This window comes from Terrapene carolina, unplaced genomic scaffold (genome assembly GCF_002925995.2).
Source record: "Terrapene carolina triunguis isolate 2854851 unplaced genomic scaffold, T_m_triunguis-2.0 Scaffold33911, whole genome shotgun sequence".
Taxonomy (NCBI): domain Eukaryota; kingdom Metazoa; phylum Chordata; order Testudines; family Emydidae; genus Terrapene; species Terrapene triunguis.
The window spans coordinates 11,118,112-11,133,660 of record NW_020698262.1 but is presented as its reverse complement, the minus strand read 5'-3'; the positions used below and the strand labels follow the sequence as shown (position 1 = coordinate 11,133,660).

Genomic DNA, 15,549 nt, shown 5'->3' with positions numbered 1-15,549 from the left:
TGTGTCACACACGTGAAGGCCAAGGTTTTATGTGAACTTTAGAAAGGATAATTCTACAAAAACAAGGAGAAATTATGCAAAATCTAAAACATGTAATCCAGTTAGTCACAATATACTAGGCTGGGGTGGGCAAACTTTTTGGCCTGAGGGCCACATCAGGTTTCGTAAATTGTATGGAGGGCCGGTTAGGGGAGGCTTTGCCTCCTCAAACAGCCAGATGTGGCCGGGCCCCCCCCCCCCCCCCCCCCCCCCCCCTCCCCCCCCCCTCGCCCCCCCCCCCCCCAGACTCCTGCCCCATCCAACCTCCCCTGTTCCGTGATGGCCCCCCACCCCGGGACTCCTGCCCCATCCACACACCCTTGTCCCCTGACCGCCCCTGGAACCCCTCCCCCTGACTGCCCCCCATCACCCCATCCAACCCCCCTCCTTCCTGACTGCCCCCCGGGATCCCTGCACCCATTCAACCCCCCCATTCCCCGCCTCTGACCGCCCCAACCCATATCCACAACCCTGACCACCACCCCGAACTCCCCTACCCTCTCAACCCTCCCTGCCCCCTTACCACGCTGCCTGGAGCACCGGGTCAGGCCGCGGCTCTGCAGCTGTGCTGCCCAGCTGCCCAGAGCATTGCACCGGCGGCGTGGTGTGGCTTGCTGAGGTTGCGGGGGAGGGGAAACAGCAGAGGAGGGGCCGGGGGCTAGCCTCCCGGGCCAGGAGCTTAGGGGCCAGGCAGGAGGGTCCCGTGGGCCATAGTTTGCCCGCCTCTGTACTAGGCTAACAGTGGGGTAGATGAGATGTTTTTAAAAAATTGCTTTCCTCCTCATGGCCCTGCCTGGAATCACTATATGATTGAACCTTACAGGAAATTGTAAACTCTGATGTTAGTTATCGTGAATAATGACTAGTTTCTTTTGTTACACTGAGATTACATTTTCCTCTCTTGTGATTTGTGAAAGGGTAGAACCTATGTTAAATTAGAATCCTACAGACTGGGATTTCTTGTTAATTCAAAATGTGGCAGTCGAATTTCAAGGAATGCATTTGTTAATATGAGTACTTCTGTTGTAACCTATTTAAACACACAAGTTTTCCACCTTTCAGATACTTAAGCCCTGCTGCTAATGTGACCATTCTCCATATCTGCTTCTCATTTTTTAGAAAATGTGAGAGACTAATTGACTTGCTTTAGGTGGCAAGTTCTTCACATTAGAGAAACACCTATTGTTAGTAGTGTACATTGTAGCACAAATGTGCATATTGTTGTGGACAGCAACTAAAGTAGTTTAAATGTTCTGTTTTTCATATGATTTATGTTTGTTTTTCTAGCTCTTGAGTCATAGTGAAAATATGTTCCTTATGCTAAGTGCAGATTAAAGGGTACATATTAGGCTATAAAGTTGGTTTTTGATGATGCAGCCTACTTTTCTCTTTCACAATGAGTAATTTTTCATCAAAATACAGTCTTCAGATCTTGATGGCAAGCTCCCAAATTGCAAAGCCAACGGAGTCATTTTCTTACACTGTTTTTTGTCCTGAGAGGTGAAGTTGGTTTCTTATCTGTTGCAGTAATATTTAAGATACATGACACAACATAAAAGTGGTTGTCCTTTGCTTGACATAGTAACCCAAGTTTGCTCTTAAAATTAACAAAAGAAGAGTTTGTAAACTTGTTTAAAATGGACTGTTGCATAAGCATAACACTTTAAAAAAGAATGGTACTTGGTGCACCACTGTGTGGATTATGAAGGCTAATTTAGATTTACAAATGGCTGACTAAAAAGCTCCTCCACCAAATTGTTACTTGTAAAATATACTGAAAAATTTATAACTGTTTTAGAATAGAATAGTAATGCTCTTGATGGCTCTTAACTCAATTTGAAACACTATTCACTTAGTGGAGGAAAATGGAATGTTCCAGAGTTACATCAGCTTTATTTATTTATTTTTTCCAGGTCACTCCGAGATCTGAGACCCCCATAAACAGTGTCAGTAACAGTTTGGAAAATGCACTACATACGTCAGCACATTCCATTGAGGAGTCGTTACCCAAGAGGTCTTCAGGAAAACACTCCAAAGGTGGGTCCCAACTGGCTTTGCATAATTCACATTGTATATCTCTAATTGCGTTAAGGAAGTATTTTATAATCCTGACCCAAGATTGTAACTGTGTTTCTTTGCTAACTTGTTGAATTTAGCAAGGATAGCACACTGAATGTAGAATGGTCATTGGAGAAAGTCATCTTAGTCTTCCAATAAATAGTTACATTTATATAGTAAGAGAGACATTCTACTGGGCAGTTAGCAATAATGTTGCTTACAACTTAACCCCCTTTTAACTCTTTTGACAAATGATGTCTTCGCGAAAACTAAATGTCTCCTGATTTGTTTAAGTAGTTGGTAGTCCATATATCTTGTGTCTTTGTATAAGTAGTTAATTGATATATTTTAATATAAAAATGTTTGCTACAGTCAGTGTTGCTGTTCTTAGAGACAAGACAACGGGTAGAAGAACAGCTATGTTTTGGTGTTCTGTTTTGGTTTTCAAGAGGACATTCCTGTGTGTGCAGTAAGGAGGGGTGGAGAGTAGGAGAATCAGTCGACCCTTGGACCCTCCTTCCCCCAGCCATACAACCCCTATTGTTCTGGTCGTTTGCTAACTCTGAAAACTGAATGTTCATCCAAAATCACTAGGAGTTTAATTTAATGCTGCATTGCCAGTAGGTAATAATAAATGTACAGACCTTTCAGTGTCCAACATCTGTGTGTAAGTATACCTTTCATGTTGATATCGGTTATTTAAAAAAATGTTTGAGGAATGTTGGTGGTGGATGGGGAGCTAGCAGAGATTGTGCTCACACTTTGATCTTTGTACTTGTAGCAAACTGATACGTCGCCATGGGTGTAGTCAGCCTCATGGGAGGTTGGTATAGGAAGGAACAGTTCTAGTCATTTAATGGTACATTCAATGGGGACACAAGCAAAATAATAGGTTTCCTGAAATTTTGAGTTGTGGAGAGCAACGTTCCTTTCCACTCCCATCCCTTTGGCTTATGCTTAGAAATACTCAATCTCCTTTACTTTAGATCAGCAACACCCAGAATCTGAGTTCACTATTTTTTTTTATTGCAGGCAGATAGGGTGACCAGATGAGAGGAAGAAAATTTCGGGACACCGGGGGGGCAAAAAAAAAAAAAAAGCCGAGTGCTGCCGGTGGAGCGCAAAAAAAACCAAAACTGCTGGTGGAGCGAAATATCGGGACAAACAGCTAAAAATCGGGACATCTAGTCACCCTACAGGCAGAGAAATATGTGGCCCATGGTTATGTTGGGGAATATTTTGAGCTCTGAGCTAGTTGTAATGGGGTTTAAAGACTTTATACAGAGACTAAGAGAGTGAAGAAGCAGTATTGGACCAAGAGGTTCTCACCCCTCAGCAGCTGCGGAGCATGCTTCAAATGGAGGATCTGCTCAAAGGGGAATTCTGACAGTCAGGCAGAGAGTGGCGATGTGGGGATGAATAGGAATTAAGGAGAGGCTGTCCGAAGGTAGGAAGACAGTTTTCAGCTTCTGGGGACAGAGCTATCCACAGGAGAAGGATCTGGATTGTGCGTAAAACCACAACCAAGAGGGTAAGGGCCTGACCCTTTCTCCATCCCCACTCCCTACTGAGATAGAATAACTGAACACTGGGAGGAGAGCTAGGGAATACTTATTTGACCATGTGAGCTGCTGAGACTGGGAACTCCCCACTGGAGTGGGGAGAGGACTGAAGAGAGAGCAGGGAGTTAGGAAGCAGCACGGGGGGAGTCTAGTTAAGTGCATTAGAAAGAGACAACTGAGGCACTTAACGCCACTCCCCTGGGGCCCTTAGCGGAGACTGGTGGAGATGGAGGTCCTGGGTCCCACCTACTGGCTACCGCCAGGAGAACTCTGGGGCACTGGGAATGACTGAATGAAGCTTGACTGCTAGCCTTGCTGACTGCTATGCAAGCCCATCCCAGGATACTGGGGTTGGAAGGACTATGGAGTTACGGCCTTCTGGCTAGACCTGCTGGCTTCCAAGTAAAACCGGCCGCTGTAGTTTTATATTTATGTAGAACAACTTTTGTTAACTGCCTTTGTAGGATCTGTATAGAAGAAATAATGCCGATTAAATTACACAAATTGATTAGTGCTAATATTTTGTCTTTAAATTTAGAATAGGCTTCAAATGTAACAACAAATCTAAGAAGTTATGGACTGAGTGATAAGTTCAAATAAAGAGCTGAAATCTAGTCATTTTGCTGGGGGCAATTTTGTGTAGTGGTTAGAGCAGTGGCCTGTAAATCTGGTCTCCTGGGTTCTGTCATTTGCTGTGTAACCTTGGGTAAATCTCTCTCAACCTCTTTCTGCTTCAATTTCCCCATCTGTAAAATGGATATAGTAATACCACTTTGAAATCCTTGGTGAACGGTGCTTTTACAAGTGCGGCATTATTTATTTGCTATAGAACCAGAGGAGCCAAAACAGATTGGAAGTAATTGAAGATCCTAAGCAAAACTTCTTGGCTTGTCTCCACTGGAAACTCCTATTTTGTGATTTACCCAACACTAATCTCAATAGCTATATGTAGCAGTAAGTTTACAGCCAAATAATGCTGTAAGTAGCTATTTCTTCAGCTGTAAAAAATGCAACTCTCAGCCGAAACCTTCCAAGGTTTGTGACTTCCATCTGACAAAAATAGGACAGGGTTTGGCATTGAATTTTCATTCTTGGACCATGATTGTTGTTCTAGCATCAGAAAAGGTGCCAAGACTAGTCATGGTACAGACTGAAATTAATTACATTTTCCTCTTACACATTTTTTAATTTTTAATCTATGAATTTTAGAATAGGATAACCAGTTTGTTTGCAGGGATGTTGTTTAATGTGTATGTTGCAAAATGCTTAGTGATCAAAAGAAATCATGGAACAAAATACACTTATTTGAGTAACTAGTATTCTAGTTTCTGGTTAACCAGCAACAAAGACTATTTCTAACCCCTCTTCTACGTATGACAGTCTGTCCTGTGGGATGTTGGCCCTCTCCTGGCAGGTTGGAGTCAGATCTGAGATTGACAGCCAGCCTGGGGCCAGGACTGCCCCTCCGTGGAAAAAGCCCCTGATCTCTCTGCCTCCACTCCTGGGTGGACAGTTGACCAGGGGTCTCTCCATTGTAGCAGAGGCTTTCAGGGATAGAACAACCCCAAAATTTTGAATTTCACTCCATTGGAGACTCCAGAAACAAGTGTAAATATATTTTTTTAATTCTGTGGTTTTTGGCCAGGAGTTTCTAGCCAGCCTTTCCTCATATCCCTTCTCTGAAGGGATTGCTGCTGGGGCAGATTACAAATGCTCTAGGTTGCAAATGCTCTAGTTCCTCCTCTCTAGTCAGGAGCACTAAGCCACACTGCTCCAGCTGCAGAGAGGAGCTTGTGCCTGAAACAGAGAGCAACCCAGAGGTGAAGGAGAGGGCCAGGTCTCCCTGAAACACTCCAGACACCCTTGGCAGGCAGGAGGGCTAGGTCCTTACCAAGCCAGGGAATTTGGCCACGGATACAATTTGAAAATGATTTGCATCCTGACTTGCAGAAATCTTAGTAAACCATACACTCTGTGGTTGTACTTGTTTTTAGCAGGATTTTCTGGGTCCTGGGAATATTGACAGTGGTTGTTAATTAACCCCCTATCCTTCACCCTTAGTATCCAGCTTTCAGTGCACTTGGAGGTAGAAATATTGCATACTCCTAGCTGGTGAAGGAGGCAAGAAAAACAGTGGGCTATACTGTTATACCTGCTGAATACTTCTTGGCGATGACCTAGCTTCAGTAATTCTAGTTTGTATAAATAGTGTAGTTAGTGTATTTGCAGTATTTTATATTGTCCTGGTTGGTTTGGTGGGGGGTGTTTTTTTTTCATTTGTTTGTTTGCTTGGTCATCTGTGTGTCACAAGATGGTTAGCTGGAAATATTTATATGTGAGAGATAACATATATAGCTTAACTTAGTCTTCTTCACCTGGTTATTTGCCTAACATATATGTTACAGTTAGAACATCTAAACATCTACTTTAGATGTTCTAAAGTAGTTGTCCCATCTGTGTAAAATATATCCTTGCTTTAAATAACAAATTTCTTGTGCAGAATAAATGTTAGTCTTTAGAGATTTATAAACCTTGCCTTTTTTCTTCATGCTAAGGTCCATAAATCTCTTACAATGAGGACTATGCCCTGTTTGCAACTTGGGGATAGAACCAGACCCCACAGTCACTGGCAACAGGGGAATGTCCTGTCTCTGTCCCTTGAAGTTCCCTCCACTTATTTTTCCTGCTCTCACAGTGGCATGCAGTCTCAGCCAGCCTTTTTTGCTGTAGGGGTTTTCTGAGGGAAATTCTAAACTTTATTTCAAATTTGTAGACTAACAATTTGGTTCAATAATGTATCTCTCCAATTCCCAGCCATATTCCAGGGCTGCATTTAGTTTTGGGAGAGACTGTCCCTTCAGCTTTGTTTCCTCCTCTGAGGTGTAGCTCACAGAGGAGGTCTGCTATTGCAAGACCATTTCTCCATCCGGGACCAGGTAGGTTTAAAATGAATACTTTGTTGAAGTGATTATTGGTCTCATGCACCCCAAAAGGGAAGTTGACCAATAGAACTTTTTCTACTAGGTAGTGCAAAGTCTATAGTTTAGTTACCGTGTTAAGCCAGTGAAACATAGCCTTGAATACCTCCTAGGAGGGTTTTATTGTGGGTATATAAACGTCACAGCAAAAAGATCAAGTCTCTGTGCTAAGTACATTTCTATACAGTTTCCAACATTAAAACCTCATTTTGTTCCTCACAGGAGTGTGGTGTGTAACCCCCTGCAGTTACACTTCCTATCCATTGGAGTAAGCCTCCTGATGGCTACTATCTCCAATCAGATAATTTGGTTTTATTTGAAGTTGAGAACTTTCTCTAATTAGACCTGGTATTGTACTTTTTTACGCAAACAGGTATTCCTTGCAACTTTTGTAGCATTAATTCCCTAAATAAATCCAAGAAATATTCCTCCTTTGGCTAAGCATCAGAGCATCTTTAGGAGCACTGACAGTTTCAAGGCAGAGTTGGCATGCCATCTGTATTAGGATTTGCTAGATATTCACATGGCCATCAATACTTAAATTCACCAAGTTCTGCATATTGGTCATTCAATCTTAGCCAACATCATTTAACATGTGTGCTTGCACACCTCGCTCTGGATGCCTACATCTAAAGGATGATCCTGCTTCCAACACCGGAGGCGCACTGCTATGAAAATCCCATCATAACAGATTTGTGAACCTTAGCACAAAAAAGAGGAGTTGAATTTATCCATGCTTACCTGAAAATTTCCTTTCTCAAGTAATAAGTTCCACAGATCCGGTCCACTCTGGAAACAGTGGATATCAATTTTCATCTCTGTGCTGGATGATCCAGGTATTTGGGCTTGTTGTTGTGAAGTGGAATTTACCACACTCTTCAGTAAGGAGGCATTGTAGTGCTTTTCCCTCAAAGTATATTTAACACAATCTGTAATTTAGGAAAGTAGATTTTAATGGTCCTGGCTGTGGAAGTTGTCTCAGCTGGATGGAATGTTAGGTGGTAGGCTATTTCCCTACTGCCAGTGACAGAAAGTTCTGTTTCTGCTCCCAAGCTGTAAGCAGGCCAATGTACCCGTTGTAGTGGATCTGTTGAGCTTATTACTAAAAAAAGGAAACTGTCAGGTAAGCACAAATAGACTTTCTTATTACACATTTGAATTTAGATTGCAGGGTGGAGGAGGGGGATAAAACATTGCTAGATCTCTGTCCTTCCTATCTTTTTCTATATTTATAAAACGTAGAGAGATTTCATTTTCATTGTAGGAGAAATATGTTGCTTTCCACACTGATCCCAAAGAAAGCAACTGAATGCAAATGAAGCTTGGATTTTTTGTTGCATGCACGTTGCGTCTTAAGTGCCTCATTGTACTTCCCTTTAAACAGCCTTAAGGTTTTTTTCCACAGTTGTCAGTTTATGTCTTTTACTACTATAAATGAAAAAGTGCCAGTGCTTGAATGGTTGATTCCATCTCAAAGGTGACATACTTCATGCTTGTAATTCAGTTTGCCTTCAGGGCATAGACTTTCAACATCAGTGCATCTGTGCAGGATTGGCCCTTTTGGTTTGTTAATTGTGTTTTGGAACATGACATTTGATTGACTAATGTGAAGTCTTTGAGGACTCTAGTCTTTAGAATTATCACCATCGACAGAAGTCTTAGTTAAGTACTATGAAAGTTGTATGCAATGTTGTTGTAGCTGTATTGGGCCCAGGATATTGGAGAGACCGATAATATCTTTTATTGGACCAACTTCTGTTGGTGAGAGAGACAAGCTTTCAAGCTTACACAGAGCTCTTCTTCAGACCAACCTTGTCTTTCTACTATGAAAGTTAATTTTTCTTCAAATACTTGCTTTTTGTTATACTTTCTCTGTGTAGGCTGAGTTTAAAATTACTTCCTATACATATTAGTTTACATTAGGAGCAGGAAATAAACCTCCTTTAGAATCATAGATATGTAGGGCTGGAAGGGACCTTGAGAGGTCATCAGGTCCAGCCCCCTGTCCAGAGGCAGGACGAAGTAAACCTAGATCATCCTGGATAGGGTTCTGTTCAGCTTGTTCTTAAAAACCTCCAATGATCGGGATTCCACAACCTCCCTTGTGGAAGCCTATTCCAGAGCCTAACTGTCCTTATCATTAGAAAACTTTTCCTGATCTCTAACCTACATTTCCCTGGTTTAAGATTAAGTCCATTATGTCTTGTTCTACTTTGTTCTTTGTGTCCACTGAATCAGTACCCTTCCTCTTGATAACAACCCTTAACATATTTGAAAACTGTTATCAAGACTAAACATGCCCAGTTTTTTTAACCTTTCCTTATAGGTCAGGGTTTCTAAACCTTTTTATCTTTTTTTCTTGCTCTCCTCTGGACTCTTCCCGGTTTGTCCACATCTTTGCTTAGGTGTGGTGCCCAGAATTGTACGCAGTACTCCAGCTGAAGCCTCACCAGTGCTGAGTAGTGCAGGACAATTACCTCCCAGGTTTTACATATGACACTGCTATTAATATACCCTGGAATTGTATGCATTTACGAAAAAGGCTAATCACATTATAGATTCATGTTCAATTTGTGATCCACTATAGCCTCCAGACCTTTTTCAGCAGTACAACCACCTAGCCAGTTATTCCCCATTTTGTAGTCGTGCATTTGGTTTTTCCTTCCTAAGAGTAGTACTTTGCACTTATCTTTACTGAATTTCATTTTATTGATTTCTGATTTGTCAAGGTTGTTTTGAATTCTGATCCTGTCCTCCAAAGTGTTTGCAACCCTGCCCAGTTTGGTGTCATCTGCAAATTTTATAAGCATACTCTCCACTCCAGTATCCAAGTCATTAATGAAAATATCAAACAGCACTGGATCCCGGATTGACACCCTCTCAGTTTGACAGCAAATTATTGATAATTACTCTTTGAATATAATCTTTCAACTAGTTGTGCACCTACCTTATAGTAATTTCACCTTGACCACATTTCCCTAGTTTGCTTATGAGAATGTCATGTCGGACTGTGTCAAAAGCCTTACTAAAGTCAATATATATCAAGTCTACTGCTTTCCCCCCCCCACCCTGTAAGCCAGCAACCCTGTCAACAAAAGAAATTGGTATGGTTTATTTTTGACACCTCCATGCTGGCTATCTCCTTATAACCCTGTTATCTTCTAGGTGCTTACAAATTGCTTATTTAATAATTTGTTTCAGTATCTTTCCATTTAGGCTGACTGGTATATAATTCCCTGGATCCTCTTTGTTCCTGTTTTTAAAGATCAGTATTATATTTGCCCTTCTCTAGTCCTCAGCCGTCCTCCATGAATTCTGAGATAATTGCTAACAATTCAAGATTGTTTCAGCTAGTTCTTAAGAACCTAGGATGAATTTCATCCGGCCATGCCGATTTGAATACATCTAACTTATTTAAATATTTTTTAACCTATTCTTTCCCTGTTTTGGCTTGCATTCCTTCCCCCTTCATGTTAATATTACTCGTGTTGAGTAGTGAGTCTCCATTAACCATTTTAGTGAAGACTGAAGCAAAATAGGCATTAAACACCTCAGCCATCTTGATGTCATTAATTCTTCTTCCCTGTTAAGTGGAGGACCTACACTTTCCTTCAACTTTCTCTTGCGCCTAATGTATTTGAAGAACCTCTTCTTATGGCCTTTTATGTCCATTTTCTGCATAGATGACTCGTGCCTCCTGATGCTGGGAGAGCACAGTCTAAAGGGGAGTACACATGACTGCCCTCATGTGTCTCCTCTGCCCAGCGATCCCCCTGCCCTGCGCCTAGCCCGGGCCCACTGCGCTCTCCCTGTCCAACCATAGTTACCTATGGCTGAGCAAGCCAGTTACGGGCCAGGAGGGAGAGGGGACTCTGGCTCGCTCGGCCCCTGTGCCCAGCAGCCCGCCACCACCTCACCAGCCTGGCTTTCGAGCGGCGGGCATGAGAAATGGTTGGTCAAGTCTCCTCCACTCCCTGCCCGGGCCCGGCTGCTAGGGACAGGAGCCAAATGTGCTGCGGGGGCAGGCACAGTGGGAGGACTCCCTTCCCCACTGGCAGGCTAAGTAGAAATCTGGGGGGGCACTTCACCCTGCATGTCCATGTTTATACTTTTTGTAGGGTTCCTGTTTGATTTTCAGATTATTAAAGATCTACTGATATAGCCATATTGGCCTCTTACTATTCTTCCTATCTTTCCTTCACATTCTGTGTTCTGTTTTCAGGTAAGAAGTGAGTACATTTGAATGTGTTCTTCTTTTTTTTTCTTTTTTCCAAAGTCAGCTTTGCAACAAAATCTGGATATAACTTAAAAATTCTGGGCCTTTTATTAATGGATTGAATCTGGAATTCTGCAGTCACCATCAATCCAGATTCATGGATTAGATGTCCCTTCAGTCACTGCCATAAGCAATTACTAAAGGCTCTTGGCATAATTTGATCTATTACTACTTTTCTGCAGGTCACCCTAAATTTCAGTTATCTAAACTCTTCAGCATTTTTTAACCACAGGACAGTTATTCAAATGTACTTTTTAAATGTAATGGATTTTTTTTTTTTTTTTTTTACAAAAACAGCTAGAGTGACAGCCCTTAACACTAAAGTTCTGTATTTTTAGAAGAGTCACAGCACAGATAGTGGAAATGTAGGTTTCCTCACTGCTTCAGTCCTGGCTGGGAAGGACCATCTGCTAAAGGTGTAATTGGTGGTACAATCTCCATGTCCGTTCAATCCTTTTGTCACTGCCAATGAGGGGCTAATTCAGATGGCTTTATATTATGGATGCTTATCTGCAATGAACTATGTCCTGGTTATTTATAGCGTGGACTGCACCATAATAGGATCTAAGTCTAGAGAACTCAGCTGGGACCACCAACTCATTTCTGATAGGTTATCAAATTGTAATATCTAGGCCAGTTCAGATGTAATTGAAAGTTTTGAATGGGTGAGGTGCAAGAGGTGCAAGATTCCCTGTCCTCTTGTTAATTCCACAAACAATTAAGTCTCCGCCCTGATTCTTTGAGTTCATTTAGAGGCACTTTTGTACGTGTCCAACATAGACAAAAATAGTAAAAATGTTACATGTCACACATACATCATTTCATGTTTATTACCAGCAGTCACAAAGATGAAAAAACTGTGGATGATCAAATGACAAAGCCCATATAGCATGTAGATTTTTGCTACAGAGTGCTTATGCAAGTCATTTGTTCCTTTAAATGAGAAGGATTGACAGGGGAACATTTTTCTGTTTAAGCTGTTATGTGATTCAGTTTGTAAATCTGGATACGTGTATTGTGGATATCTGCATTTCTACATTCCTATTAAAAATCAAATATAAGTGGGAAAGCAGAGCATTTTAATATGTTCTTCGCTTCAATTATAAAAGCATTAGTTAATGCACACTAGTACAAGACCTTTTGTGTTAAAGGCCAGGTGAAAGAGCTACTTAAGACAACACAGTGAATCTTATTACAAGAAATAGTATAATTTCCATATGATAGATTTGGATTTCTTATGACAACAAAAAATACACCTGGCTGTATAGAATGTGTAAAAAAACCAACAACAACAACAAAAAACATTACTAGTTGCATGACTGCTTGTCTTGAGTAAGAGAGGTGGTATTAGTTTGTTGATGCATAGTCTATCTTCATCTTTGCACGGAATTCCAGTTTATGTATTTTAACAGTATTCATAGTGCCCATCACCAAATGCTGTACAAGAGCAATAACAATACAGCTGGGACCGGTGGCTGAGGGAAAGCCACCTGCTTTTCCAAAAAGGAAAAGTAATCCAGAAAGGAAGAGCCTTTTGACATCTATTGGAATTCCATGAATAGAACAAATTAGTAGCTAGCCCATAGGATGCAGTGAGTGCTGATTATTCAGAGTTATAAATATTCTACTCTTATGTCTCAATTCCAGAAAGAATATTTGTGTAAGAGCTGATTACATTTAAATGAAAACATCTCAGTTCATCATTTTGTAAACAATGTAGTAATTCCTAGAATTTTATCTCTTTCATCAGAGAAGTTATTAATGACTCCCACATGTTAATGCTCAAAACAAAGTGTTTCAGCTCTTAGGTGGATAACACATGGAGGTTGCTAGGGGGCTCATCGAAATGACAGTGCCCAAGTCCCTGGTCTCGAGGCCTCCACTACCTCATGGCCCGGTACCATCAAGAGGCAAACCGGCAATGTTCGGGCCATCTGCCCCCAGACCAGCATCAACCATCAGCCGCCCTCCTCAGAACCCCCCACAAAATCTGGACCCAGGCCTGCCCCTGGCGGAGGCTGCACCCGGTGCCCAGGAGGAACAGGACCCTGCAGACCAGGAAGCTGTCACGGATCTGGCCCTGACGGTCACGTCCTCCTCCTCATCCCCTGACAAGGCAGTAGCAGGTGCATCCGTATCTGGCCCACCACCCATGGGCTACAGGGTCCTGCAGGAACTCCTCTGTTGGGTGGCCCTGAACATGAACCTCCAGGTTGAGGAGGTAGTAGAGGAAGAGGATCCCATGGTGGACGTTCTGACATCAGAAGGGCCCTCTAGGGTGGCCCTGCCCATTATAAAGACCATCCAGTCGAACGCCAAGACTATTTGGCAAATGGTTGCTTCCATTCCCCCTACGGCCAAGGGGGCTGAAAGAAAGTACTTTGTTCCCACTAAGGGGTATGAATACCTCTTCACCCACCCCCCCTCCATGTTCCCTGGTGGTGGAGGTGGTGAACGAGAAAGAGAGGCAAGGTCAGCAGAGGCCCGCTCCCAAATCAAGAGACGTGAAACGCCTGGATCTATTTGGGAGAAAGAGTCCCCCCCATAGAATAAACCTCCCTTCGGATCGCTAATCAGCTCAAGATCCTTAGTAGATACAGTTACAGCTTGTGGTCTGCAGTTCAGAAGTTTAAAGAGCTTCTCCCATCCGAATCATGCACAAAACTGGGGGCCATTGCCAAGGAGGGCAGACTAGTGGCCCGGACTTCTCTCCAGGGTTCCCTTGATACCGCGGACGCGGCAGCGTGTACTTTGGGATCCGGTATCGCCATGAGATGCAACGCCTGGCTCCAATCTTCGGGTCTTCCGCCGGAGGTGCAGCAGATGATCCAGGACCTCCCATTTGATGGTCAGGGCCTGTTCGCTGAACAAACCAACTCCAGACTGCATAGCCTGAAAGATTCACGTAATACCATTAAGTCTCTTGGCATGCATACCCCGGTGACACAAAGAAAGCCCTTCAACCCCAGCGCACCCAGCAGAAGTCCTTCCTCGCTAGACCCAGGCAGGACTTCTCCTGCAGGAGGAGCAGATATACCCGCCGTAGACCTTCCTGCCCTCTTCCAGCACAGGGCCAAGGGCAGTCCAAGACCCCTCCGGGCCCTAAGTGCCCCTTCTGAAGATGCAATTGAGGACGGATTACCAGCCCACATCCCAGCCAGCTATCCTCCCCTTTCTGAACCATCTATCCCACTTCTACCGTGCCTGGTCCCTTATTACTTCAGACCATGAGTACTCCGCACGGTAGAAGTGGGCTATGCTATCCACTTCTGCTCCTTCCCGCCCTCCCAACCCCCTTGCCCATCCCTCTTCAGGGACCCCTCTCACGAGCAACTCCTCATCCAGGAGGTCCAGTCCCTCCTTGCTCTAGGAGCTGTGGAGGAGATGCCCCAGGAGCTAAGAGGCAAGGGTTTCTACTCACGCTACTTCCTCGTCCCCAAGGCAAAAGGGGGCCTGCAGCTCTGTCCTGGTGCTCTGGGCGGCGCGGCTGTAGCATCGCCAGCCACCGGTGCTCCAGGCAGCATGGTAAGGGGGCAGGGAGCAGGAGGGATTGGATAGAGGGCAGGGGAGTTTGGGGTGGTGGTCAGGGGGCAGGGGTGTGGATAGCGGTCAGAGGGTGGGGAACAGGGGAGTTGAATGGGGGCAGGCGTCCCAGGGGGCAGTCAGGAAGGAGAGGGGAGGTTGGATGGGGGGGCAGTCAGGGGCAGGGGTTTCGGGGGTGGTCAGAGGGAAGGGATGGTTGGATGGGGAGGTGTCTGGGGGGGGGCAGTCAGGAATGAGAGGAGGTGTTGGATGGGGCAGCGGGTGGCAGTCAGGGGCGGGGGGTCCAGGGGCAGGGAGGGGTGGATGGGGTTCCAGGGGGGCCATTAGGGGACAGGGAACAGGGGAGGTTGGATGGGGCAGGAGTCCCAGGGGGGCTGTCGGGGCGAAAAGCAGGGGGGGGGGTCGGATAGGGGGCAGGGGCCGTGCCACCATACAATTTCGGAAACCCGATGTGGCCCTCAGGCCAAAAAGTTTGCCCGCCCCTGCTTTACAGGATACACAATAGTACTCACCCACCTATTTGATACCAGATCTGAGCCTGTTTTAAAGTAACTAATCTACTGACTTCGTCACCAAATAATTTCTAATTCATGGTCTTTTAGACAGCGTTAGTAGAAACTTGGTACACCTTTACCTCGATATAACGCTGTCCTCGGGAGCCAAAAAATCTTACCGCGTTATAGGTGAAACCGCGTTATATTGAATTTGGTTTGATCTGCCGGAGTGCACAGCCCCGCCCCCCCTCCCTCCCCCGGAGCACTGCTTTACCGTGTTATATCCGAATTCATGTTATATTGGGTCGCGTTATATCGAGGTAGGGGTGTAATTTTATTAGATCTAGGTATTTACTGAAGCAAAATTGTTCAGGAGATCAGGGTTGTAATCTGTAAACTATTTTATATGTATGCACCCTTTATTTTGGTATTATTCTATTTCCATATTTTTGATGCACTATGTTTCCATTATTTTCTTTCTCTGTTATTAAAGTGGAACATTAGCATTGGTGTAGCTAAGAATGAGACCAGCTTACTGTTTTAACAACTGTTTTTTTTTTTTTTCTTCTAAGTGCTGTAAAATACACATGCTTACTTTT

General features: G+C 43.8%; 1 protein-coding gene across 1 annotated transcript in view; it reads left to right on the top strand.

Annotated features, from left to right (window-relative positions):
* The window catches only part of LOC113409593 (zinc finger CCHC domain-containing protein 14-like), an 85,695-nt gene that overhangs the window by 13,998 nt on the left and 56,148 nt on the right, over positions 1-15,549 (top strand). Inside the window, exon 2 of the mRNA XM_026663705.1 lies at positions 1,953-2,076. Coding sequence (XP_026519490.1) covers positions 1,953-2,076 — 124 coding nt within the window. The remainder of the gene's footprint in view (positions 1-1,952; positions 2,077-15,549) is intronic.